This window comes from Mustela lutreola, chromosome 15, assembly GCF_030435805.1.
Source record: "Mustela lutreola isolate mMusLut2 chromosome 15, mMusLut2.pri, whole genome shotgun sequence".
Taxonomy (NCBI): domain Eukaryota; kingdom Metazoa; phylum Chordata; class Mammalia; order Carnivora; family Mustelidae; genus Mustela; species Mustela lutreola.
In genome coordinates this window covers 25,676,918-25,703,536 of record NC_081304.1, presented here as the reverse complement: position 1 = coordinate 25,703,536, position 26,619 = coordinate 25,676,918, and the positions used below count along the sequence as shown (strand labels likewise).

Sequence of the window (26,619 nt, the reverse complement as noted above, 5' to 3'; positions counted from 1 at the left end):
CCACCCTGAAGGGGGCATCCAGGCTCCAGGCATAGCCCCTCTCAGCCTCTGAGAAACAGAGTGACCTGCTCTCTCCTAAGCTCCTCCCACTTTCAACTAGAGGATGCTGAAGCCTGTGAGGTTTTTATCAGAAGCGCCAAATGCAAAATCCAGCCAAATGCAAAACCAAGCTGGTGGGAGGCTGCGGCCACCTCTCCATCTCCCGCCTACACCTCTGCCCCACCAGCACTTAAGGCCCTGAGCCCCACATTAGCCAAGTTGCTCTCTGAACTCTGGCAGCCTGAGTCCACTCAACTGAAGGCCATTTGGGAACTGAGTCTGAGCTGAAAGCTGCCTTTCCTTTCCAGGAACCACCTCTTGTCCCCTTCCCATGTCTCTGAACAAGAGGGTAAGCATAATGTCAGAGGCTGTTTTTCAGGCAAAAAGTGGTTCCAGGGGGGCCAAATGGCCTGCCATGAGGAGGGGATGAGACAGGCTGCCGAGGACATGGGGATCTGGCCTCTAGGGTCCTACAGTGTGATGAGCATGGTCCCCAGAGACTGGGACCTGGCCCTTGACCCAGTGGAAGTGGGAGGATCTCAAGGAGCCAGGCCCCATGGGGTCTAATTCTCCTGGTCTCACGCTTGTCATGCTGGGTGAGGACACTTGGGGAAGACCTGGTTCCAGGAAGCGTAACTCCAAAAGTGTGAGCCAAGTAAGGTCAGAGGCAAGGATTTCCAGGGCTGATGCTCTCTGTGTTGTCACATGATTCATTCCTTATCCTGGTACCAGCCTGCTCTTCCGCTCATTATCCCACACATCACCTTCCAGGTGTGTCTCTCCTTCCTCCTGTTGGATGGCTCCGGGAACTAGGAGGAGGGGAATCCGAGGCAGGTGGGACACAAGGGACCCTGGCCGTGAGCTGCTTTCATCAAGATCTAACGTCCAGGGCACCTGGGTGGCTCAGTGGCTTAAGCCGCTGCCTTCAGCTCAGGTCATGATCTCAGGGTCCTGGGATCGAGTCCCACATCGGGCTCTCTGTTCAGCAGGGAGCCTGCTTCCTCCTCTCTCTCTCTCTGCCTGCCTCTCTGCCTACTTGTGCTCTCTCTCTGTCAAATAAATAAATTTTAAAAAATTAAAAAAAAAAAAAAAAGATCTAATGTCCAAGACGTGAAGGCCTAAAGGAAGTGGTGGGAACATGAAGGTTCTTTATTGATTTGTTTGCGAACCAGTTTCCCAGAAGGCCCCTGGGGCACATGAGTCAGGTGCAAAGACGCAAAGTCTCCTCGACATCCTTTACGGGTCTGAGCTCGTCAGCCAGGACCATCAGGTCAGTCACTAGGGTGTCCAGCAGCCCGTAGACCTGGAAGAACGGAGTGAAATCACAGGCAGAGGTTCGCTTTGGGAAGGCACCCCACAAGCCAGCACCCAGCACACGATGCGGGCAGAGGGGTCTACACCAGGATGTCGAGCCGCAAAAGGGTAAAACCACACTTGCAGAGTTTCTACAGAACTTTTGTTTTGGCAGATCGTTTTATTTTTCAAACCATCTGGGGAAGTAATCCTGCCCTTGGGACATATGGGGGCACAAGAGCCTGGAGTGGTGAAAGGGGTAATTCTAGGGAGCAGTACCCATTTACCCTGCCCATGGTGAGCCAGCTCCACCTTGGCCACCCAGAGGCCAGCTTTCCTTCTGGTAAGATCACAGACCCTCAGACTGAAATGTTTCTAAGACGGTGTCCTCCTATGGGGCTGGAGCACATTGAGCCTGGGCAGGCGGATTCTTCATTGAAGACAGCTGCCCCCTCTGCCCAGGGCACTCTTCCTCGATGGCCACAGGGCCACCCCACACCTCCCTTCAAGTCTGCTCCATGTCACCTTCTCAGTGAAGCCCCCCCACCCCCACCCAGGCCTTCCCTAACCCCCAGCCTGGGTTATCCCTCGCTCTTCCAGAGTGCTTGCCACCCAACACACGGGGCGTGTCGCTTATGCACGAGGCCTGTCTTGCACACCGGGATGCCCTTCATGAGGGCAGCTCTGCTTCCACCTTCCAGCAGGACACACTAGGGTTGACTGTTCGTGGAATAAGCGGGATGGATGAGGGAGGGGAGGAAGGTCCGCAGAGTGGGTGTGAGCGAGGGGAGGTCTGGCCGCAGGGCTCAGGCCCTCACCTCCGTGTGTAGCCTCTTGGTGTACTTCTCCATGACCAGGGGATCTATGGGTTCCTGGGAAGGGGTCGTGCTGTCAGGGACAGCGTCTTCCAAGAAAAGCCTGTCCCGACTTGACGATTTCATCAGTTTCTTGTCATCCTTCGCCTTGTGCTTCTTGCTGTTTGCACGGTCCTGCTTGGAGAGACAGAGACACACGAGGACTGCATGAGTCCCCAGGGGAGGCCCAGGGCTTTCTCAAGAGCCAAGGCGTCATGCTAGACTGAGTGCCCTGCCTGTCACAGCTCCTCTGATGCCGCCCCAGCCCCACTGGGGGCCCACCCTATGTCCCCGCATGCCTCTTTCCCTGGCAACTTGGCTGCTTTTCTGTCCTCTTTGATTCCCAGCTGCTTCCTTTCCTGGGCTGCGCCTTTTCGGTCCTCCTTCCCAAATTTCGTGGTAGTCATTTTCCCTTCTGTGCCAGGAGACTTTCGATCTAAGGGAGGGTGAGTGGAAGACAGTGTGACCTGGCCTCACGGACCCCACAGGCAGGGTTGGAAAAGCCAAGGATCCTCAGCCCTTGTTCCCCCAGGAAGGAGCAGAGCCCCCAGTCCAGGCGCATGAGCTGCACGGCAGGGGTGGGAGGCCTGGTTCCAGTCCCAGCTCCCCCACCGCTCCATTTATGGCATGGGCAAGTCATTCAACCTCTCTGGGACTCCACCTGTAAAACCAGGGGACTGGACAAAGGTGGTCACTCAGGTCACTTCTATGTCACAAATCCTGGCAGTAGACAGGAGGGTTTAATGGGGCCAACTCCAAGGATCAACCTGACGGAGATCCCACGAGATGGGCGTGCAAGGGGGCAAGGCTAGGCAGTGCATGGCTGCAGTCTGACCTTGCTCTTCCGGGATGTCCAAATAGATGGTCTCCTTCTCAGGCAGGCCCAGCAGAGCCCTCAGCCACAGGGAATGGCTCACCAGGCCATCGATCACATCCCGCCACAGCTGCAAACTAGAGAGCAAGGCATACTGGACCAAGCCATCACCCCTCATTTGCCCTTGAACGTGTGGAGGCGTGGGTCCTTCCCTTCTAAAACGGGTGCTAGGGGCCACCGTGGAGGGGGCTGGCAGCCTCACCAGCACCTGTGCCAGCGCTCAGGTAGGGATCTGGCTTCCCTCAGGCAGTAGCCAGGGAAGAGTGGCCCAGGAGACAGTTAGCTTAAGACCCTGGCTACGCTTGGGCCCAGCCCAACAGGCCCCACTGAAGGCACCCATCCATAGCCAAGCAAGTTCCGCAGGAGAAGCAAGGCTTTCTGTGCCCTTGCTGTGCCCCTCTCCTCACTGCCCTCTGGTTCCTCCTTGGCCCATTCCTCTGCTCACTGAGAGGGAACTGAGCGAGAGGACGGGAGAGAGACTGGGCACTTGCTCAGCTCTAACTGCAGGTGGCTGGGGGGGTGCTGCTGTGGCAGGTGGCAGAGCGGGGAACGTCTGCAGCACCTTTCTGCACCTGGGCTCGAGGGGCATGCCCAGAACCACAGGCTAGATGGGGTTAGAGGCCACAGTGGGGAGGCAGGGTCGGCTGGGTGGGGGGTACACTTACCACATCTGGTGCAGGAAGTCAGATTGCAGAGGCCTCTGCTCCTGGCACAACTCCAGGGCTGCTTTGTTAAGCCGAATGAGGCCATCTTCCTTCTGGTTCTCTTCCGGGAGTGCCATCACTGCCTGGCAGGGTCATAGGTACCATGGGCAACTGTCCTGCATGGGACACCGGGGTCCCTGCGTCCTCTAGTGACAGAGCTGGTGCTGTGAGGACAGACGGCCAGGAGCAGGTGCAGCCGCGGAGAGGGGACTCCCCTGGAACCATGTACCCATGAACCCTCTGTTTGGGTCAGAGAGGGAGCCCCCCTCACTGCACCAGAGCGGCTTAGGCACCCAAGACCAAAAGAGATGACCCAAGAGACTGCTTCCCCTGGGCCCTCAGAAGGGTCTCTTTGCCCATGGGGGCCTGGGTGCCTGCTGGGGTCCTCCCTCCGTGCCCTGGCACCCAGCCTGGGACCGCAACCCCACCCACCCCTGCAGAGTTAGGCAAGAACCTTTCTGAAATCCTCCAGGCAGAGGTTCCACTCAGGCGGGGAAAAGCCATCTGGTTCCCTGGGGCTCTTTGTGTTCCTCAGGTCTGGGCTCTCTCCCACCAGGATCTCCTCCATAATGCTCTTCCGTTGAGCAGCCCGGGCCCTGGTTCCGGGCTTCTGGGAGCCCAAAGCATCCCGGGAGTCCCTCCGGGCCTCATTCTCCTGCCGGGATGGCTGGGATTCGGAGATTGGGCCCTTCAAGTGTGCTGAAGGCTCCCTGTTCAGGGGGGGCTTCTCCAAGGCGGCTGGCAGGGGCACAGCCGGCTGGGCCCTGGGGCTGAGGTGCTCCTCCTCGCCGGGCTGGGCCTCCTCGGCCTTGGGGGGCACCACCAAGTACTGGCGCCACAGGCTGTGCAGGCTTTGCACCACTTGGTGCTGGTAATGCAGCTGCAGCGAAGGAAGTAAAGCCACGTAACGGGGAGATGGTGGGGAGGGGTCCCCAGAGTCCCGGGGAGCCTCCCCCGTTTCCCCTCCCCGACTCCCACCCCCAGAGTACGGATGGAGGCTACAGGGAAGAAGCCCACAGGAGCCTCTGTGGCCAGAGCAGCTCCTCACTTCCCTTTTGCCTGAGTATCTCCGACTTACAGCTTTTTTTGTATTTGCATTTCCAAGCAAGATGGGGTTTGAATGAAGGAGTCTGTGAAGCTCTATTCTGGTCAAGCATCCACTTACCTGCTAAGTAATCTTGGGCAAATGACTTAATACCGCCCTGGGCCTCAGTTTCCTCACTGTAAAGCGGGGACCTAAATTGTACCCCCCCCCAGCCCCCGGCTGCTGGGAGGAGAAAGTGAGTTACTCATGGCTGATGCTCAGAATAGGCCCAGGGTTGCAGGGGTGGTGGTGGTGGTGGTGTGAGGGTGCAGGGGCCAGCACTGTACCCGAGGATTCCTATGGTGGAATAAGTCCTCCTCCGTGAGATAGGCATCGACAGGGGATTGTGCGCGTTCCGGGGTCAGGATCCCACTCAGCAGCTCCTGCAGCACACTCTCCACGATGGTGACTGCTTCGTGGGCAGCCAGCTTGTGCTGGGGACAGGAAGGGGAGACAAGATGGCAGCTCAGCCTTTTGAAACCCGTGTTGCCCCCTTGAGGGGAGCCAGAGCCCTTAGGACTTTGTGCCTTCCTAGGGGTTGAGCTCCTGCCACCATCTGTCTGTCTGTCTGTCTCTCTCTCTCACACACACACTCCTGTTCCCAGACTCAAAATCCTTGGGTATCTCCAGATATCTGATAGGCTGTAGGGGGGGAGCAGTCCAGGAGATGTCGCTCCCTCATGGGGCCAGAGGTCACCGAGTCAGCATTTTCCCCAGGTTAGGAAGAAGGGCAAGGGGCAGGGGGTCACACGGTTTGGGCCCTGTTGCGAGCGTGGCTTGACCACCCTGTTGGGTGCCACGGGAACAGTAGAGGGGCTCCTCCTGAGAGAGAGGGGGCCTACTGTCAGCAAATAAAGCAGACGTGGCACTTGTCCATATCACCTGTGCTCCGGTGGGCTGAGCCCCAGCTACCGGAGTTGGCTCGTATCCAGCGGCCACAGTAGGAACCAGGCTGCTTTCTACAGAGCATCTGGAAGCACTGTCCCAGCTGGCCAGCTCTGGAGCGGACCTGGGGCCCAGTGCCCACCCCTGAGCCCACACTCTCTCTCTCGGGGTCAGCCCCACCAGTTAGGGGGTTCTCTCTAGTTTTAAAGGTTTGCCAGTTAAATCTGACCCCAGGGGATAGATAGTGTCAGACAACGTGAACAAACACAAAAGGTATTTCTAGCAGTTCTGGGGGCCTCCAGGCAGGATGGGGCAGAAAACTGTTCCCACTCTCTGTGCCACCCGCCTTTTACATCACAAAGCCCTGGGGAGTGTGTGTTGAGCAAAACCAGCTGTTTGTCTGTGAAACATTCATCTCTGGGGCTGGGAGAAAGGGGATTCCCAAAGGCAGCACCAAGAAGTCCAGGGGAACCTCTCTGGTGTCCACGGGGCCAAGGTCCTGGGTCTCTTACCTTTAGTAACTTCCTTTCTTCCCTAAAAATGTCCTGGGTCAGGGAGACTGCATAGAGATTGACCTGCAGGGTAGCCCCTCCTAGTAGGGTGGGGTGGGTTCCAAACTCCCAATATTCCCTGAAGATCCCAGCATGCAAAGACTTGAAGAAGAAGGTAAAGGTTTTCGTTTCTCCAGGCAGAATCACACCTGAGAGGGACGGAGACAGAGGTTTTCACCACAGAGGAGCTAGCTGGGCCCGAAGCCTGCATGTATACAGTTAACTGAGCCCCAAGCCTATGCATATACAGTCAACTGAGCCCTAAGCCTATGCATATACAGTCAACTGAGCCCTAAGCCTATGCATATACAGTTAACTGAGCCCTAAGCCTATACATATACAGTTAACTGAGCCCTAAGCCTATGCATATATAGTCAACTGAGCTCTAAGCCTATACATATGCAGTTAACTGAGCCCTATGCCTATGCACATACAGTTAACTGAGCCCCAGGCAGGGTGACAGACCATCCTGGTTTGCCCAGAAATGAGGGTTCTCCTGGGATGTGGGACTTTGGACTTTATGTGTGAAAACTGGAAAGTCCCAGGCAAACAGGGATGGTGGGGGAGATGGTCCTAGCCTCAGGCCCGAGCAATTAGGTAACTGAACCCCTAGAAAATTTTTGCTCCCTGGTGACTCACTGCTCTGTGTTCTCAAGAGTTCGACCAACCCCCCCCCAGACATGAACAGCTGGGAGAGGACATAATTCACAAAAGAAATGGGAGGGAATAGGCAGGGGAGAGCGGCTCAACCTTGCAGGAGCATTAGCCTGACCATGGCTGCTTAGAGGACAGGAGGCAGGGAGTGAAGCAGCCAGGTACCTTCTCGATTGTTAAAGTAAAACCGCTGCATCCTGTTTCTCTTCAGGCCTTGGAAAGAGTCCGGCTGGGACCGCCGCCGCCAGTCATACCAAATAGCCACTGTGCCATTATTGACCACGGTCAGCTCCGAAGATGTCTTCTCTCCTTCTAGAGTTTCGAAGGTCAAGCGGACAGCAATTCCAACATGCTTCTAGGGAAGGAGGAGGTAAGAGAAATGCCTCTCAGGGAGGCTCTGGCCTCCGGTGACCAATTCATCCTGGTCTGAAAGCAGCTTTTCTGGGTTTGGCATTGAAAGTCCCATGTCCCAGTGCTCCAGGGCCTGGGCGCTCTGAGTGCAAGCATTGTCCTCCAGTAGCGGTTGTCTCTGAGGCTGCCATCCACAGCAAGCAGGGGAGAGAAAACAGATTGTGTATCTGATGAGCAGTTCTGCTCCTTAGAGCTGAAGTTTTTTTGTTTGTTTGTTTTTGTTTTTTTAAGAGAGAAAGCGAGAGAGAGCTGGGCTTGCCTGCAAGCAGGGGTGGGGGTGGGGTGGGCAGGGCGGGGTGGGGGGAGGGCAGAGAAAGAAGGAGAGGATCTTTTTTTAGTTTTTTATTTTTTGGTTTTTTTAAGACTTTATTTAGGGGCACCTGGGTGGCTCAGTTGGTTAAGCATCTGCCTTGGGCTCAGGTCATGATCCCAGGGTTCTGGGATCGAGCCATGTCAGGCTCCCTGCTCAGCGGGAAGCCTGCTTCTTCCTCTCCCACTCCTCCTGCTTGTGTTCCCTCTCTTGCTGTCTCTCTCAAATAAATAAAATCTTAAAAAAAAAAAAAGGACTATTTATTTGAGAGAGAAAGAGACAGAGGGCATGAGCAGGGGAAGGAACATAGGGAGAGGAAGAAGCAGACTCCCCACTGAACCGTGAGCCCAACGGGGGACTCAATCCCAGAACCCTGGGATCATGACCTGAGCCCAAGGCAGACGCTTAATTGACTGAGCCACCCAGGCACCCAGGAGAGACAGAATCTTTTTTTTTTTATTTTTTAAGGAATGAGGTTCTTTTTTTTTTTTTTTAAAGATTTTATTTATTTATTTGACAGAGAGAGATCACAAGTAGATAGAGAGGCAGTCAGAGAGAGAGAGATTGAGAGAGAGAGAGAGAAGCAGGCTCCCTGCTGAGCAGAGAGCCCGATGCGGGACTCGATCCCAGGACCCTGAGATCATGACCTGAGCTGAAGGCAGCAGCTTAACCCACTGAGCCACACAGCCGCCCCGGAGAGACAGAATCTTAAGTAGGCTTCACGGCCAGCATGGAAGCCGATATGGGGCTCAATCTCATGACCCTGAGATCATGACCTGAGCCGAAAACAAGAGTTGGATACTTAACCAAATGAGCCACTCAGGCGCCTTTGAAGAATATTTTAGAACCTTCTTGAAGCCATACCTGTTTGGTTTTTTAAAAAAAGATTTTATTTATTCATTTGAGAGAGAGAGAGCACAAGACGGGCAGAGGGAGAAGCAGACTCCCCACTGAGCTAGGATCCTGTTGTGGGGTTCGATCCCAGGACCTGGAGATCATGACCTGAGCCGAAGGCAGACACTTAACCATCTGAACCACCCAGGTGCCCCAAAGCCATACCTGTTTGAAGTTTGCTTATTTACATGCTTGGGGGCTGGGTACAAACTGGGTGGCTTGTGACAGTCTCTTTTCAGCCTCGTGATTTTATTCTGGTGCAAGTTAGCACTCCTGTTACCATTTTCAGACATGCTAAATGTATGACCAGATAAATGCAAAGAGGTGACTGTCCAGGCTGCTTGTGACTGCCACAGTCACCCTGGGACTGCACCCGAGGGAGGCCCTTGCAGCAGGTGGGCGAGGGTGGAATCCATTTTACCTTGTCCTGTGGGTTACTGCCTCTGATCCAGCAAGCTGGCTTCCCACAGAACAGCAGAGAAGGGCCAAGAATAGGCATGGGGACCACATCAGGATAACTGGCCAAGTCTCTGTAAGAAAGACCAAGGGCTTACTTCCCCAGAGGCTACCCCAGTCTTGCCCTGTGGCAACCAGGGAAATGGCCTGGACAGGTGCTGGGCTCTGCCCTCTGATGAAGTACCCTCAGCTCCACTCGGGCCTCGTCCCGCTCTATCCCTACAGGCAGGTGCTGCTGGGACACACAGAGACTCTTCGCGCATGGCCATGCAGCACGCACGGCATTTACCAGCAAAGGAATGGCAGGGAAATGCCCGTTAGGGGCTGGTTGCTGGGAGGGAGCAGATGGTCACAGAAAAAGCTGGAACAGGTGTTGGGAGGGGCCCAGAGAGAGGCGGGGATGGAGGCACCTGGATTTCGGAGTGGGAAGTCTGCCTTTATACTGCAGGCGCCGGGGGAAGCCACTCTCCCCGACCCCTCTCCCTGGGGCCCAGGCCGACTCACAAGGGCACTGTGTCTTCTGAGGAGCTTTCCTGGTTCCTGTCAAATACTCTGAAGTCTTCCACCTTCACAGTGGTGAACGGCTGCCCTTGGCCCACCACCTCCAGGCCGTCAATATCCTCAGAGAGACCAAGAAAGGGAAGGTTAGCAGACCGAAGACAGGCGCATCACGAGGGGCTTGGGACTGCCCAAAGGCGTACCTGCTGGCTGAAACCCAGCTCTGCCATGAGCTTCCGCAGCTCTGTGCGTCGGTAGATCAGAAACAGACTCCGATCCCAGGTGTAGCGATATCCAGCCTCCTTCCAGTCCGGCAATCCTAGAGCGGCGGGGCCAGGGGCCCTCAGCACAGTCGGCTGCTGGGGTCTCTTCCCCACCCACTAATGAGGGGCACCACAAGCACCCACCCCAGCACCGCTTCTGGGAAAGAGGAAAGTATAGCTTCCCTGTGAGGCTTGACTCCGGTCCTCCCGCCCATCCCTACTGCCTCAGCAGCCCTGTGCAGGACTCCTGCACGACCAGCTCAGAACCCTGCAAACCTTTGGATTATAATCACAACATCAGCCACATCTGACTAAGTATTTAACAGCCAGCCAAAACTTCCTACTGCACACCCGGTCCCACTGAACACTCCCATAGTACTTTACAGGTGGGGAAACTGAGGACGAGAGGGCTTCAGAAACCCACTGGAGTTCGCAGACCCAACTCAGCTGGGGCCCGAGCCCAGCAGAGAAATAGCATGCAAACCACAAAAGCAAGCCACTAATGTCACGGGAAATTCCCGAGATGCCACACTGGGAAAGGTGAAAAGAAACAGGTGAAATTCACTTCATTAATACAGTTTAACCCAAGATCGAGAATAGTATCATTTCAACATGTAATCAATATAAAAATGATTAATAAAGTATATGTTTTAGTACTAATCTTCGAAACCCAGTGTGCAGTTCTTACAGCACACCTGAGTCCATGCCAGCCATGTTTCAGGAGCTCGATGACTACGAGCCATGGTGGCCACGTGGAAAGAGCGGTCCCACAGCTCCTGCTCCCACTTGCCCCCCTCCCCCTTCCATCACTGTCTTACTGCAGGGGGCTGGACCTCCAGGGGTTATGGGCTCCATCCCAGGCCATTCTCATCCGGAGCCATGCCATTCCCCCTCCTAGGCCAGCCACAAGCTGCCGTCGCGTCTCCAGCCCGCTCCTCACCCATCTCTGCCTGGATGCACTGGGGCTTCCTGACGTGAGTGATGGGTTCCAGGAGGCCACGCTGAGCTTTTGTCTTTGTCATCACCAGACCCGTCAATTCATCTCCCAGGTATTCCAGGCGACTCCAGAACCCACTGGTCTCCTCACAGGTCTGGCAAGGAAGGACAGGGGAGTCACAGCACCTGGGCACTTTGGAAAGAGGCTGGTGGAGGCGGGGGTGGGGGGTGCCCAGCGGGACAAGAGTGCCACAGACCTCAGATACTCTCCCTAGGGGGGATTCCCTGCTGCTGAGAGCAGGATAGAAGCACCCACTGTGCTCTTCTGTAGCCCCAGACGGATGGCACAGGCCCATAGAGGCACTGAACTGACAAAACACGGCAGAGGACGGTGCCCCAGGTCCCCTGAAAGCTGGAGCCTCGGCTTTTAGGAGAACACTGATATTAGACTATTCTAATATCCCAATACCATGCTATCTTTTCCCTCAAACTGACTACCTCAGACCACCACAGGCTGAGTAACCTCACTAGTCAGGCCCCTGAAAGCCTTGTAACAGTAAAGGCCTTAAGAGCTTCAAAATGCCTTGCAATGAGCATATTTTCTTTTTCCTTTTTTTTTTTTTAAAGATTTTATTTATTTATTTGGCAGAGAGAGACACAGCAAAAGAGGGAACATAAGCAGGGGGAGTGGGAGAGGGAGAAGCAGGCCTCCTGCCGTGCAGGGAACCCGATGCCGGGCTCAATCCCAGGACCCTGAGATCATGACCTGAGCTGAAGGCAGACGCTTGACGACTGAGCCACCAGGTGCCCCAATTTTCTTGTTCCTAATTGTGCAACCTGAGGCAGCCATCCTTGGATCCAGAACCCCCTTCCTCACAGAGCACCTGGGAACTCTGTCCTTACCTTCCCATCATGCTGTGTTGGAAGTATTCGGTCAATGAGCTCCCGTTCCTCCTGGATCCGTCTGTAGGTCTCCCCAGTGTGCATCAGCAGCTCGCTCACTGGCTTCTTCAAGTGTTCTGGAAAGGAGAGAGCCAAGAATGCAGCTCCTCCCTCAGGTCAGAACAGGAGCGTAGCCCTGCTCCGTCAGCCCCAGGCTGGGCTGATTTCGGGACCCACTAAAAGCAAGAAGCACTTGGGGGTGGAGGGGGTGGAGGACACAACGTGATCAGGCTGCATCCAGGCTTCAGCCAGGTGGAGCCACAGGAAAACACAGCAGCGGAGCCTTGGTGGTGGCCGAGGCCTGGAGGGAACCCTGTCCACTGTGCTCACCGCTGAGGGCTTCCTGCTGCTTCTTCCGCAAGGCGATGTGGCGCTGCCAGTTTCTGAGAAAGTTATGCTGAGGAGGTGGGGCCCAGGGATGTGCCTTCTTTTCTCTGGGGGCTTTCTCCTTTGGCTCTTCTTTCGCCAACATGAGTGTCACCAGAGCCGGTGGGGTGGGGATCAGCTCAGCCAGCTGAAAAGTACAGGGAGAGCATGCAAAGGGTAAGAAGCAGGCGTTGGTGGGGTGGTGGTGGCCGGATCGGAGGGGGGGCGGTGGCGAGAGTAGAGACTTCTCCAGGCCTCACCCCCTGCCATCCTCCCCCTCCGCTCAGAGTCCCTCCTCTTCTGGACCCTGACATAGCAACTCTCAGTCTCTCTGTCCCCTCACAACTGATGCTAACTGACACCTTTATGGGCAGGGCAACAGAGCCATTTTTATATGACCCCAGGCCTCTTAGCACCTGACCCGGCAGAGGTGTTTTGCCTGGAGCCAAGGAAGCAAAGGAGCCGAAAGCCAGCAAAGCTCAAGTCAGACAGACAGACAGACTGACGCGCAGTCACAGGAGCTGTGAGAAGCTGCCCTCCTCCACCGTGTGCACCAAAGAGGCGAGCAGGCCAGGCTTTGGCGAAGGGCTAATAAAGCCAGTGGTGCGCGGAGGAACAGGAATACCGAGCCCCGATGCCTCTCTGGGTTCTAACTGGAGCCCCGCACACTCTGGCTTTGGGGTTCCTTGAGGCACCTCTGTATCCTTATGGTGAACTGCTGACTTCAGCTGAAGCCAGTCTAAGGGGGCTTCACTCTTTCAGGGGGAGGGTCATGAGCTTTTCAGATTCCAGGGCCCAGGAGGGAACTGTCTAACCCCATTCCCCAAGTCGTGCTTGGTTCCACCAGGTGGGTACCACTGGAATGGCTCCAGTGACTGCTCCCCTCCCCATAGCTCTGTGCAAACCAACCTGGGTGTTCCCTTGAGCAATGGCAATTCTCTTAAAGTCCTGGAGACTCCCCAGGATGTGGTGAGGCAGGATCTGGTCACAGCCATGGAAGCTGTCGCCTGGGCCTGGGGGGATGGCAGGGAGGGACTAGCTCATGTCAATGTTTCAAGGCAGTTACTTTCTGCTGGTGACCCATTTTCCTCCCCAAGGCTGGGCCCATGAACTCAGAGGCCAAGGCTGCCAGGGTCAAGCCTGTGCCATACCAGAGTAGTCCAGGGGCTTCGTGGCTGCATCTGGGGTAGCAGGATGTGCAACTAAGTGGCAGACCTTCCTCTTCGGATCCTTGGGCTTGAGTTTCCGAATGATAAATTTCTGGGTAACAGCAGGTCGATCTTGTGTCTCAATGAAGCGAGGAATGTGTTGCTTAAAAAAAAAAACCCAAAAAACCAAAATAAAATGAAACAGGAGAATTCCACTTGAGATCAGGAGGAAGAAAAACACCACCCATCTCCTCGGTCCTAATTTTTGGTGGAATTCCTGAAGGCTGACAAATCTGTTGTTCCAGCTCTGTCCATATGCTCTGTCGAGGAAATGTCTATGCCACAGACTAAAGTCTCAGTGATGTCCGGGAGGGAAAAAGTAACATTTAAACCCTCCAGACAGTGCAGGTGAGAAGTGGCCGACTCTTCCAGGGTAAAGCATGGGTGAACAGCAGCTGTATCCACACCTGCAATGTACTCCTCAGAGTCATTTTCCCTTCTATGAAATGGGGGTGACTGGCACTTGCCTCAGTGGGAAGCAAGACACCTGAACATGTCATTTCCCTATGGTTCTCTAGGACTCTCAGCAATGTTAAAATAAACCACATAGTAAATTTCTTCAGATGGGGGTGCCTGGGTAGCTCAGTAGTTAAGCGTCTGCCTTCAGCTCAGGCCATGATCCGGAGTCCTGGGATCGAGCTCAGCATTGGGCTCCCTGCTCTGCTTCTCCCTTTCCCAGTCCTCCTGCCTGTGTTCCCTCTCTCTGTGTGTCTTTCTCTGTCAAATAAATAAATAAAATCTTTTTAAAAAATTCCTTTAGATGCAAAAGTGCAAAGAATCCATGTTCGATTTTTCTATGGAATTAGACACTCCCTCTGAGTGGAGAGATGGTGGAGAGACAGTGGGCACGGTTGATGTTCCCAACCAGGCGGACTGACCCAGAAATGCTCCTGCAATAAAGGATCCTGGACTTCATCCTTACCTTCTTTAGATCTTCCTTCTTAATGGCTAAGGCAAGAATGTCATCCCCTTGTAGGACATTGCTGACAGGCTCAGGTTCTTCCTGAATGGGGGGTGTGGGCTGTTCAGCTATCTTTGTCCTCTTCTTTTCTAAAAAGAAGCAGAAAGGTACCACTGCTGAAATATAAATATATGTACTGTGTATATTCTAATAGAGATATATAATATATATTCTAATATATAAAAGCTAATATCTATCTACATTAGAGTTCATGGTAGAAGGCATAGCTCAACAACTAGGCAGAGAGCAGAGGCTACCAAGGTGGCTTGGAGTTCTCTCTCAAAGTTGGAGAACTTTCTCAAAGTTCTCTGTCCCCCTTGGCCTGCTACAGTGACTGGAACTTTTGGAGCTGGAGTTGCGATCGGAAGATAGTCCGTCCCAGGATGTGCCATTTATAAGCTATACAACCTTGGGTGTATCACCTAGCCTCTCCTGGTCTCTGTTTTCCTTTTTGTAAAAAGAGAAAGCCCGACTAAATCAATGTTTTCCAAATATTTGTCAAATGTCTGTCTGAGGGTCTTCTGAAGAGTTTTACTAATAGAGCTTCCTAGCTACTTCCTGGGGCCAGGGCCAAGGGAACTGTATTTTGTAAATACAAAACCACCATCCTTTGGTGGTTCTGAAGCATAGGAGTTTGGGACAACAGGACTAGATGCTTTCCCAGCTCTCCGCATTAGCGGCATTGACACGTTGTTCTAGGTGAAGACGTCAGGTTTCTTAGGACACTGGCTAAAATGCGGATGCTCTGGGCAAAGCAGAACCTTCACCCCTGAGCATTTATTTCACATTCTTTCATTTAATAAATACTGTGTAAGCATCTCGCTAGGCATTGTGCTAGGTTCTGGGGATATAAAGCAGAGTCTCGGGCATCCAAGAGCACAAGCCCAAACAAGACCATCAAACAGGTTCCCTGAACTAGGATCACTAGGGGTGTGTCCGGGGAGGTACCCCAGCCTCCCAGTGGGGAGGTCAGTGGGGGGCTTCCTGAGGAGGTGATGTTTACACTATGAGCTGAAGATGATGGAGCTTAGACACGGGAAAGGCTCTGGGGAATAGGCATTCCAAAGGGAAGAGCACGGAGAGGCCTAGAGGCAACAGAGAGAGTGGGCATCTGGAACTCCAAGCACATTTTTTAAATAGCTGGAGAGCAGCGAGGTGGGGGGTAGGAAGCTGTGCCTGGGGAGGGAAGTAGGTGCCACATGGCTCAGAGCTTAGTGAGCTGTGTAAAGGACTTTGGTCTTTACCCTGAGGGTCATAACATGGCAAGGAATGGATAAGGAATGCAATATGGAATGGGGGGGTGTCTTTAGGAGTCTATGGGGGGCATGAAGGGCTTGACAAAAGCGGCTCATGGGACTGGAGGAAAGTGGAGAAATCTGACCCTCTTTCTTGCACAGGCCGGCAGGAGCGCAGCACTGAGAACTCGTGGACAGAGCAAGTCGCTCCCCAGCCAGGACGCCCTCCCTGTCTTCCTTCCACAGACGTGGGTTTACAGTTTCAAATGCATTTTGTTTCTCTGGCTGCTGTCCCTGGTTTAGAATGTTCTTAGGTTAAGGCCTGACACAGAATACGCAAAAGAAAGCCCAAGTCCAGCCTTTAGGGACTTTAAACCAAAACTTGGTTTTGTCCACTGCTACTCAGAGTGCTCTAATGTTCAAGGGGCCATTATCACTCAAACATCAAAGCGGGGGTTTTGATGACCCAAGTCAAATGTTTTGTAGGAAGTGGCCACATGGTGGCCAAAACACCGAAGCCAGAATCATCCCAACAGCGTAACTCTAAATGGGGCCTATCAGTCAGAGTCGGCGACGGGGTCAGCAGACACCCAGGAGTATCTGTCAGTGAAAACACAGGGCTCGGTGTACATGCGTACACACACACACTCACACACACACGTGCGTGCGCACAAACAGGGCAGATGGGCTTAACCCCACATTCTGGTCCCATCTATTGCCCCACGGGGAGATGCACCCTTAGGCTTGAATTTCTACTTCCTCTCTCCCTTCTCCCCAAAGTCACCTGTGTTGGTGGTCGTCCAAGAGACAACAGGGAGCAGTTGCAGGCTGGTTTTAATACACATTTTGGAACCTGGGGGCGCCTGGCTGGCTCAGTCGGAGGAACACGTGATTCTCAATCTGGGGGTCATGAGTTCCAGCCCCACACTGGGCGTAGGGGTTAAGCACATAAATAAACAGACTTCACATAAATAACTATTTTGGAATTATTTATGTTTTCCAGGACACTTGCTTCCTCCCGTCTGTCACCTCGGCTGGATCGACAGCTTCCCAAGGGATTACATTTCTCCAGATGTGTGCTTTTCACTGGTGGGTGTCTAATCACCATGTGTAAATTTATAAACCTTCAACATTGCTAAAGGTTTCCAAAATCGGGAAACTCTGCTCTGAGGTTTTTCTGAGGTTATCTTGGATGCAGTTCAAAGCTCTGGTATAACATACAGTCAGGGAGCAGTATGTTCTAGTTAAGGAATACTTTGGAAAAATGATATATACATCTTAAACTTCAATTCACCCTACAGAATATTTACCAAGCAATTTCTCTGTGCTATGAACTGCAGAGGCGGTGGTATAAAAGGTGAAGATAGGGCCCCTTCTCTTGAGGAGCTGAAAACAGCAGCAGACACTAACATACACCAGCATCACATGAGGCCCTGAGTTAGTGGCAAAGACCAGGTGTTTGGTTACACATCAAAGGAGGAACAAATGGATGCGGATCCTACAGGTTAGGGCTGTAAAGAAAGGTCCAGAAGAGCACGTGCAGGGGTCAGAGGCTGATTTAGGCCCTGAAGGACCAGAAACCTTGGGACAGGCAGAGCAGCAAACAGAGCTGTTCCAGGTGAGGTCACAGAGCAAAGGGGGAGGCAGGGCTGAGCATGGCATATGTGGGGGCATGGCAACACAGAAGGCTTGTTGGGGGAGGTGGGGGTGCCATTAGGGATGACAGAAAAATCAAGGCATGTCAGCTTGGTAAAGTAAGGCTGAAGCATTAGTCTTCTCACTGGCAGGAAGGAGGTTTGGTCCACGAGGGTGCGTTGGTAAAAGCAGCATTTCAGAGTGATTCATCCAATGAGGGTAAGCCAGGTGGACTGGGGGCTGGGCGGGGGAGCTCAGTAGTATGGAGAGGCAAGCGGGGGAGAGCAGGGAGGAAGGATGATTGTGTGGGGGTCATTTCAGGACCTGAGGGAGGGTACTCGGCAGGGTCAGGATGTGTCTCACTACTAAACCTAAGGAAGCTCAGCTATTTTCCTGTTCTTTGGTCTGGAAAGCCAAGCTGAGGGGGGGTTCTGGTGAGCCCCACAGCTGGCATTTCTCCCTTGATTCTGGCAGCCGTGAGGGGGTAGAAGACCAGCCCCCTTGCACGGGGCAGTTGGGGGACATTTTGGCCGGCGGTAGGCCAGGCAGCTGGAAGCAAGGTGCTCAGGCAGGGTAGGAGTGGAGGAAAGCGGGGGAAGCCTTGGAGGAGAAACCTGGCCTTGAGTTTTCTGTTTCTTGAGTTATCTAGACGTTATCCTTTTTCCGTGTTGATCAAGGTCTTTGAGAACTTCCCCCAGATTGCACTGGGGGAACCAAGGGAGACGCTGTCCCTACCAGGGCTGAGCTTTCCTTGATCAGGGAGGGGCATCTGGGACTGCTGGGAATCTTCCCAGTTTCGTAACAAAAGCAGGGACAAACTTGGAAGGCAAAAGGGCTCGCATCCCTAAACAGATTTATAGTCACAATATTTGCTTGCCTTTTTGCTTATAATTCAGAGACCCTGGAGAAATACAGCATAAGATCATATTTGTGGATTAGTGTATTATATCGGGGCTGGGGGGAATAAAAGTATTGTCCTACTACATTACCGACGTCCCCTGAGATATTTAGGAGGAAAAAAAGGTATCTTGCATGCTAAACTAAACAGGTTTTTTTCCCCCTCCTCACCCTGGTGCATGTTCTCAACTCAAATGGCTATTTAACAAATTACATTTCCCCTTCTTAAAAATAACTATGTAGTGATAAATCGTTCCTTGATTTGTGTACAGCAGAAAGTTCAAATCTGATAAGATCCAGAAACTAGGTGTGCAGGAGGCAGTAGCTAGGAAAGACCTTGACTGCCCTTGGGAAAAGGTCCCAGCTCCTTTTCTTTCTCTGTCCACTATTAAGAATTAGATCATGAGGGGTGCCTGGGTGGTTCTGCCAGTTACGTGTCTGCTTTTGGCTCAGGTCATGATCTTGGGGTTCTGGGATCAAGCCCCATGTCCTCAGAGGGCTCCTTGCTTAGTGGGGGGTCTGTTTCTCTTCCTCTGCCCCTCCCCCACCCACTCATGTTGTCCCTCTCTAAATCTTAAGAAAGTTATATCATGAAACAGCATCTCAACTTAGCCTAAATTGGACTTTTGTACTACAAAGAGGGATTAAAGCCAGCCATACTGACTAAGCAGGCCTCCCAGGGGTCCCTGCTGATGGCAGACCTCCCCCTCTCCTCCCACTGAGCTTTTCACCACTGCTCTGAGGCTTTGGGTCTCCCCAGCGCCTGCAAGAGCACATCCAGACTCTGACTTAGCAAGTGAAGCCCTTGCTTGGTCTGGCCCCTGCCTACCTGTGCAGCCCTGTCTGGCTCCCTCCCTCTACTCCACACCCACCACCTCTGCCCTGGCCACCAATGTCCTAGTTCCATGCTTTAGCTCACACGGCTCCTGCTAGCCTGGAGAAGCAAACTGCCTTTTGCGGGGGAGGGGAGGAAGGAGGCCAGCCACAGATGCCACCTTCTTCAGAAAACCTTCCCCTCAGATTCTAGCATCTAAGGCCTGGGTCAGGTACTCTGAGCCCCCATAACCACTTAGGGATCCCAATATTGCAGCACTCATATTTATCTGGTTCCTCCTCCCACATCACTAGACTCTGCGTTTCTTGTGGGCTGGGGTCACACAGTAGATACTGACACCACTGCTGCCCAGCACGGTGCCCACACACAGCAGACCCTCAGTAAATGGAAACAGGGGGTGGGCTGCAAATAGGAACATGTCCATGGGGGTCAGTGTGCAGTTAGACACCCCGGGACCCTGCCACCTGCAACCAGAGGGTAGCTGAGGCAGCCAGAAGTAGTCATGTCTGCAATGGGCTCCAGGTTAAACCACCGGGATAGGTGTTATCCATCCCGAAAGGACGGATATACGTGGTGGGAAACAGAACTGGCCGAGTTAGTCATTTCTTCTGGGTTTTTCCAGCAGGTCTCTTAGGTGAACATCCTCAAGAATCCGCCCAAGGTGTTGGTTTCACCACCTCCACATGTTTCTTGCATTCTTTCCTGAACTTCTTTTCCCAAGGACTCCAGTTCCTGGCCCTTCTGAAACTCTTTCCTGACTCTTCTGCACCCCACCCAGTGGAGGGCTCCTGCCTTCTGAGTCCCACCCTAAGATATGGTTAGACCTAGAGGTCTCCTATGCCTTCCTGCCCCAAGCCATCTCCCCAGCAGTTGATCCCTGAGGCCTCGGTCAGTGTTCCTATGTCCCCATCCCCAAGGCCCAGGGTACTGGACCCCCTCCCTTCGCGGGTCGCGCTGCCCTGTACATCATCCCTGAGGTATGGGGTAGCCTTATTCCGTACCCCATTCCCCCGTGATCTTTACCTCCATCCTGTTGTCACCCCCGTCCTCCAGGCCCCGTGTCGTGAATCCCATCCAAAAACCCAGCCCCTGTCGGGTTCTCCTGAGCTCCCAAGGCAGCCAGCGCCAACCTTTAATGGCTTCTGCAGCCTCCAAGAATCTGTTTGCAGGTATTCTTAGGCGGGACTCCTTCTTTAGAGACTTCATGGTGTCGCCCGCGCTCTGAGCGCGGCCCTGCGCCGCGGGGACCTGGGATAACGAGGCTGCGCGGCACCCCAGCGACCCCGCGCGCGCGCGCCCTCCCGCCAGCGGGCGCCTACGCGTCCATAGCAGCCAGAGTCCCGCGCGGGGGCGCGCACCCACCGATCAACTTGGGCGGAGACTGCTTGGCAGCCATGTTTTTCATCCGGCCACGCCCACGCGCCCGCCGCGGGCCACTCCTCCCGCGCGCGGAGTAGGAGCCCAGCGGGGCGTGACGTCACAGGGGCGCCGGAGAGCGCCGTGACGTCAGCTGCCAGGGGGAGCGGGGCGAGGCACCCAGTACTGGGGGAGGTGGGGAGGACGGCGGGGTAGGGGCGGCCCGGGCTCCGGCTTTCCTTCTGCGTCTCCAGGCGACTGCCGCCGGGTCATTCCTTTTATGCCAGGCTGAAACCCCCTGCGTGACTTCTCGTGGGTTTCAGGGACTCGGTGGCCCCTACCTGTCCTTTCCGGGCGCCTATGTCCTACACCCGCCCGCGCTCGCTACAGGCCCTCCATCACCTCCCAAATAATTCAGGCTTTTACCCCGACTTGGGCCCTTCTCACATTGCTGGTTTCAGTCCTTGGAGATAAAGCCCTTGACTCCCTAATTTTTTTTTTTTAAGATTTTATTTATTTATTTGACAGACAGCGATCACAAGTAGGCAGAGAAGCAGGTAGAGAGAGAGGAAGGGAAGCAGGCTCCCCGCTGAGCAGAGAGCGGGATGCAGGGCTCTATCCCAGGACTCTGGGATCGTGACCCTAGCTGAAGGCGGAGGCTTTAACCCACTGAGCCACCCAGGCGCCCCTGACTCCCTAATTTAAAGTAGCCCCTCTGTGGTCTCCACTTTATAATTGCACCCCATGTATTTTTTTCCCTAGAGCCCTAAAGCGTGGTTATTCTCCCGGCTCCCTGCCTGTCACAGGGGGCACAGCCTCTTCATGCCCCCTCTATATGGTCACATCCTCTCTGGGCAGCCTCTCTTTTGCTCTCAGGGGCCCAAACACCAGCTTCCTTCCACTCTCTCTAACCACCCCCTCAGAGAGTCCCCCGTTCAGTCCACTCCATGAACATTTATGGAGCACTTATGATAATATCAAGCTGATCACTGTGTCTTCTGGGCTCACGAGGAAGCAGGCACTGAGATGGGGTTGGGATTGCAAAGTGTTTATTGCCTGGAGGAGCGGGGATGTGGTAGGGCCTAGGAAAGATGAAGGGGGAGGAAGTGGGACTGGGCTGGGAGAGCCTCAGACTGTGTTGCATATCGCACAGAGTGGTAGACCTCTGGGGCAAAGAACGTTTATTAGAGGCTGTCTGCTAACTCTACTCCTTGCACGTGAACAGGGAGTTCTTTCTTGAAGAAAGCAACTTGGAGCTTTGTGACATATGGAGGAAAATAAGAAACATTCTCTCTTGCCCTCTAGGTCCTCAGAGTCCACTCTAGAGCTAAAGACAAACATTCACGAACTCAAGCCAAGAGCCCAGCTTCTGGAAAGCCTTTTAGCTTTGGGAGATTGCATAGCTTGTGAGTAGAGTAAGCAGGTTGGGAGCAAGCAGAGGCCTGAGGGCCATTCAGGGAGGGTTCTTCAGAGACGGAACAAGAGGGTGGGAGAGGTACTTGGTTAGGCAGGTACACAGCCTGACTGGGCTCTGCTGCCATCCCCCGAGTGACCTTGGATAGGTCCCATCCACTTTCTGGGCTTCTGTCTCACCATCTGCTTCATGAAGGTGTCAGACCAGATCAGAGCTGCTTAACCTTTGGAAAAATCTAAGCAAAGCTAGGAAGTTTCTCCCCTGATATGTGCATTTAGATTTTTTTAAAAATTATGGTAAAAAAATGTAACATTCACCATTTTAATAAATGCAATTCAGAGGTGTTTAGTGCACTCACAAAGCTGTACAACCATCACGACTATCTAGTTCTGGAACTTTTTCATCATTGTACCCACCAAGCAGTCACTCCCCATTCCCATCTCACCTGGGCTGCAGGCAACCACTGATCTCCTTTCTTTATTGATTTGCCTGTATTCTGGATGTTTCCCATAAGTGGAATCACATACTGTCGGGCCTCTTGTGTCCACCTGCTTTCACTCAGCTCGTGTCCAGCCTCATGCATGTCATGGCACCTGTCGGTGCTCTAGTCCTTTCTATGGCCGTATAATATTCCCCAGTGGGGTTCTACCACATTATGTTTATCCACCATTTGGTTTTGTGCATGATTTTGCCTTCAATTCCAGGGACTCCCTTGAGTTCAGTCCTGTGTCTCTGCGGGGAGCTAAGGTTAGTCTGCCTACGATACAGAGCTGGGTCATCTCAAAGTGGATTTCCAACTTTAACATATGTGCTCGGGGGTAGTGATTAATCACAACCTGGGAACGGCAGAATATGTATCAGGGGAGCTTTCCTGGGGGAGGTTTCATTGGAGGTGGGCTACTGAAGGTAAGAAGGCAATAGGTCAGGTGGCAGGCCCTCCTTGTGTCCCCACAGCAGGAGCTGCGGCCCCAATAGGAGAAACCTCTGGGGGTGGAGGGCAGGGCAGGGACCAGCATCATTTAGCTGGAGCAGTGTCCCTACCCGCCACCCTCTGCCTCCTGCCTCCAGCAACCTTCTGGAGCCCAGGGAAGAAGCCGTGGCTGGGTCAACAGAGGCCACAACCTCAATTACTGCTTTATGTCTCAGTTTATTTCCACCCAGCCAGGTGCCGGGCATGTCGTCAGCCACTCTTTGCAGAGGCTAAATAGCCTCCCAAAATAGAAACTGTGTTTCCTTCACAAGATGCACCATCCCCTCCCAGGGACAGCCACCCTCTTAGGGCCCAAGGCTGGAGCAGCCAGTTCTCCAGCCCCTCCCATCTTGCTGCCCGCCCTCACCTTGGGCTGTCTCCCCCAGGTCAGGCTGCTGCTTCCACCTCGCCTCCACAGACACACCTGGCTCACTCTCCACATCTGGCTCACTCCCCTCACATCTGGCCACCGCCCTCTGAAACAACAAATCACACTCCTGGCCTCCTCACCAGAACATGGCACAGCCAGCACTCGGCGGCCATCTTAGATTCTTCTGGACCCTGAAGTCAGGCCCCAGCTGGACTCTGTCCCCAGAAGGGACTGACTTCAGTTTCAGGGATGATGTGAAGACTCCGGAACACCGCCCCCATGCTCAAACTGCCCTTCCTCTCCCTGGAGAAGGACTCAAGGGGAGACTTTTAGGCTACACAGAGTAGGGGTGAGGAGCAAGGGGAGCTCTGGAGTAAACCGCAGATTAGCATCTCAACATTGCCCTTCCTAAACCACCTCTCTCCTCTCTGGAGTGGGGACAGCTCTGGCCCCTGAGTCGCTGTCAACCTCTGTCGTCTCATCCCTTTTCGCTATCCTCAGAATCCTTACCCCATCCTTGTGTTGGCCGGCTCCCACTGAAGCGTGAGGGCCTGGGGAGTGGGCCGCTTGCCAGTCAGATTCGCGGCTGGATCCTGGAATAGTGTCTGGCACTTGGAAGCCATCGACAATGGGTGGGGGTGGGGGGAAGCCTGGAGACACCCCAGTAGGTTCCTGGTAGCTGCCTTCCAGTATCTGTGGGGCAGGGAGGGAACCTGGCCCCCTGGGCAGCAGCACTCAGAGGCAAAACCATAAACCACAGTGACATGCCCAAGGAGGTTTGCTGTAAGACTTTTCTAAGAACCAGAACTTGCCTCTGGTGTGGAAATCTCTGGGACCATCTGTCTGGACCGCTGTCAAGGACATCCCCAAGGTGAGCGGACATCAAGGTCTGGGGCTCTGTGCTGAGGTTGGAGGTTCTCTGCCAGTTCCTTCCTTCTCTCACGCCCTCCCTCCTTGTTCTGGTCAGGAGAAAACTGATTGCTGAGGAGAGAATGAGGGCTGAGGGAGCAGGCTCCCCTTGAGGGCTTCCTCCCCTTGACTACCTGAGGAATTGCCTCAGGCCACCAGTGAGGACAACGTTCTAGTGGCACCTGGCCAGGAGAGAAGATGCTGATGAAAAGCTCTGGGCCCGACTCTCTCTGGCTGTTTGTCTCGGGCACTGGGTCTCCCCACCACTGCTTCCCTTACAGAATGGGCTCCATGCTGCCTGCCTTCCATGACTTCCCAGGATCAGTGCAAGGCAAAAAACAAAAGTAAACTGTGTGTCAGTCCTCTGAAAACTACAGAGGAAAGGGACTGTAGTCAAGGCCCAGAGCACTCCAGTCCACTAATTTCTTTCTTAGACTGTGCGGTAGGCAGAGGAATAGCTCCCCAAAGATTTCCACATCCTCATCGCCAGAAGCTGTGAGTTGGTTACCTCAACACAGCATAAAGGGGCTTCACAGATGTGATCTGCAGAGGGGGGCGAGAAGGGGAGTTTCCCCTGAATTATCCCACGGCCCCGGTGTAATCACTGGGTCCTTGTAAGAGAGAGGCAGGGGGGTCAGAGTCAGAGAAGGAGATGATGGCAGGAGGTAGAGTAAGAGCGATGTGGCCATGAGCCAAAAATGCCACAGGCTTTAGTCGCTAGAAGAGTCAAGATGCCACTTTTTCCTAGAGCCCCAGGGGGAACAGCTCTGTGGACACCTGGATTTTAGCCATTTCTGACTTGTGACCTATGGCACTGTAAGATACAAAGTTTGTGTTATTTTGGGCCTCCAAGTTTGTGGCAGTGTGTTACGGTAGCCGTAGAAGATTCGTATAGATGGGGCTGTATAGACGCTGCCTTAAATTTGATTCTCTAACACTTTTTCTACATTCCTCTGTGGTCAGTGAAAACTTGTGTCATTCCCAAGTTAGTTCATGACTCCCATGTTATCAGTAAGTGAATCACGGCTTATTGTTCTTGAGTTCCATTCTAGAAGAGCATCCAAATTCCACACAACCAAGTTCAAATCCCAGCTCAATAATTTTCTGGCTGGGGGACTTTGAGCTAGGTCACTCAGCCTCTCAGAGCCTGTCTGTTCTGTGGCAAAAATAGGGAGTTGTAAGAATAAAATAAGATTCCATTAGAAAATTCTTTCCTAGGTAATGAGGGCCATGTTCAAGGCTGCTAGAGAAATTACAGAAAGCCCTGTTAAGTTAGAATTTCAGATAAGGCAAGTATATACAGGGCACCTGGGTGGCTCAGTCTGTTAAGCATCTGCCTTTGGTTGAGGTCATGATCCTAGGGTCCTGGGATAGAGTCCTGCATCAGGCTCTCTGCTCAGCAGGGAGTCTGCTTCTCCTTCCGCCCCTCCCCCCACTCGTGCCCCCCCCAGTAAATAAATAAAATATTTTAAAACACAGATATATACATATGTTTTTTAGTATAAGTATGTGTCATGCAATACTTGGAACATACAGTAAAAATGTATTGTCTTATCTGAATTTCAAATGTAACTGAGTGTATTTTTATTTGCTAAATCTGGCAACCTTAGTCTTGTCCCTGGTCACACAGCTCATAAGCAATTGAGTGAAAGGTCTGGCCTTGAGCAGATGGGCCCAGTCACACAGCAGCCTTGGACTCACGACTCAATGGAGGCTTCAAAAACAAAGGCAGCCTAAGCCAAGCCCAAGGCTCACATCTTTAAAATATCTACAGCGGTCATGAAAATCAAATTTTATTTATTTATTTTTAAGGAATCTCCATGCCCAAGAGTGGGGTTTGAATTCACGACCCTGAGACCAAGAGTCACATGCTGTACTGACTGAGCCAGCCAGCACACTATGAAAATCAGATTTTTAAAACACCACACAAATAAATGTTTATATTTATTATATGTATGCATAATGTGTATAAAGTACATAAAATTGAAACGGTATGAAAATAAATGGAAGAAGAAACTGTATGTTAAGAAATGCTTTTTTTAAAGATTTATTTATTTGGGCACCCGGATGGCTCAGTGGGTTAAGCCTCTGCCTCCGGCTCAGGTCATGATCTCAGGGTCCTGGGATCAAGCCCTGCTTCAGGCTCTCTGCTCAGATCACACTTGTGATCTCTGTCTGTCAAACAAATAAATAAAATCTTTAAAAAAAAAAAAAAGAAAGAAAGAAAGTAGATGAGTGTTTGCCAAGGAAGGAGGTTGGGAGGGTGGGGGGTTGAAGAGTCGCTGCTAATGGATATGGGTTTCTTTCCAGGGTGACAGAAATGTTCTGGAACTAGATAGTGGTGATGGTTACATAACCTTATGAATATAGTAAAACCCACTGAATTGTAAACTTTAAATGGTGAATTTTAATTTTGTTTTTGGATTTTATTTTTCCTTGGGGCACCTGGGTAGCTCAGGCAGTTAAGTATCCAACTCTTGATTTCAGCTCAGGTCATGATCTCAGGGTTGTGAGATTAAGCTGAGTCTGGCCCCATGCTCAGTGGGAGTCTACTTGAGATTCTCTCTCTCCTTCTGCCCCTCCACCCCTGTTCTTCCTCTTTCTCAAATCAATAAATACATCTAAAAAAATAAAAAAGATTTTGGGGGCATCTGGGTGGCTCAGTCTGTTAAGCATCTGGCATCTGCCTTTGGCTCAGGACATGATCCTGGGATCCTGGGAGGGAGCCCTGCATTGGGCTGGGCTCCCTGCTCAGCGGGGAGTCTGCTTCTCCCTCTCCTTCTGCTCCTCCCCACTTGTGCTTGCTCCCTTGCTC

General features: G+C 53.0%; 1 protein-coding gene across 3 annotated transcripts; it reads right to left on the bottom strand.

Moving 5' to 3' along the window:
• Positions 1–1,167: 1,167 nt before the first annotated feature.
• On the bottom strand, positions 1,168–20,246 carry MYCBPAP (MYCBP associated protein). 3 transcript variants are annotated; one of them, XM_059148103.1, is made up of 19 exons: positions 20,148–20,246; positions 14,145–14,272; positions 13,166–13,325; positions 12,924–13,027; positions 11,979–12,162; positions 11,610–11,725; positions 10,711–10,861; positions 9,711–9,826; positions 9,514–9,629; positions 8,975–9,083; positions 7,104–7,293; positions 6,246–6,433; positions 5,136–5,282; positions 4,219–4,644; positions 3,726–3,847; positions 3,022–3,137; positions 2,486–2,622; positions 2,151–2,321; positions 1,168–1,342 (listed from the first exon to the last, which is right to left on the bottom strand). In XM_059148103.1, the coding sequence occupies exons 1-19, from the start codon at positions 20,188–20,190 to the stop codon at positions 1,241–1,243; spliced, it is 2,826 nt and encodes a 941-aa protein (XP_059004086.1). In that variant the 5' UTR covers positions 20,191–20,246; the 3' UTR covers positions 1,168–1,240. The 3 variants fall into 3 exon arrangements, with proteins under 3 accessions (XP_059004086.1, XP_059004085.1, XP_059004087.1); XM_059148102.1 differs by lacking the exon at positions 20,148–20,246 and adding an exon at positions 19,916–20,122; XM_059148104.1 differs by lacking the exons at positions 1,168–1,342; positions 2,486–2,622; positions 20,148–20,246 and adding an exon at positions 19,916–20,125 and having other exon boundaries at positions 2,152–2,321.
• Positions 20,247–26,619: the final 6,373 nt, after the last annotated feature.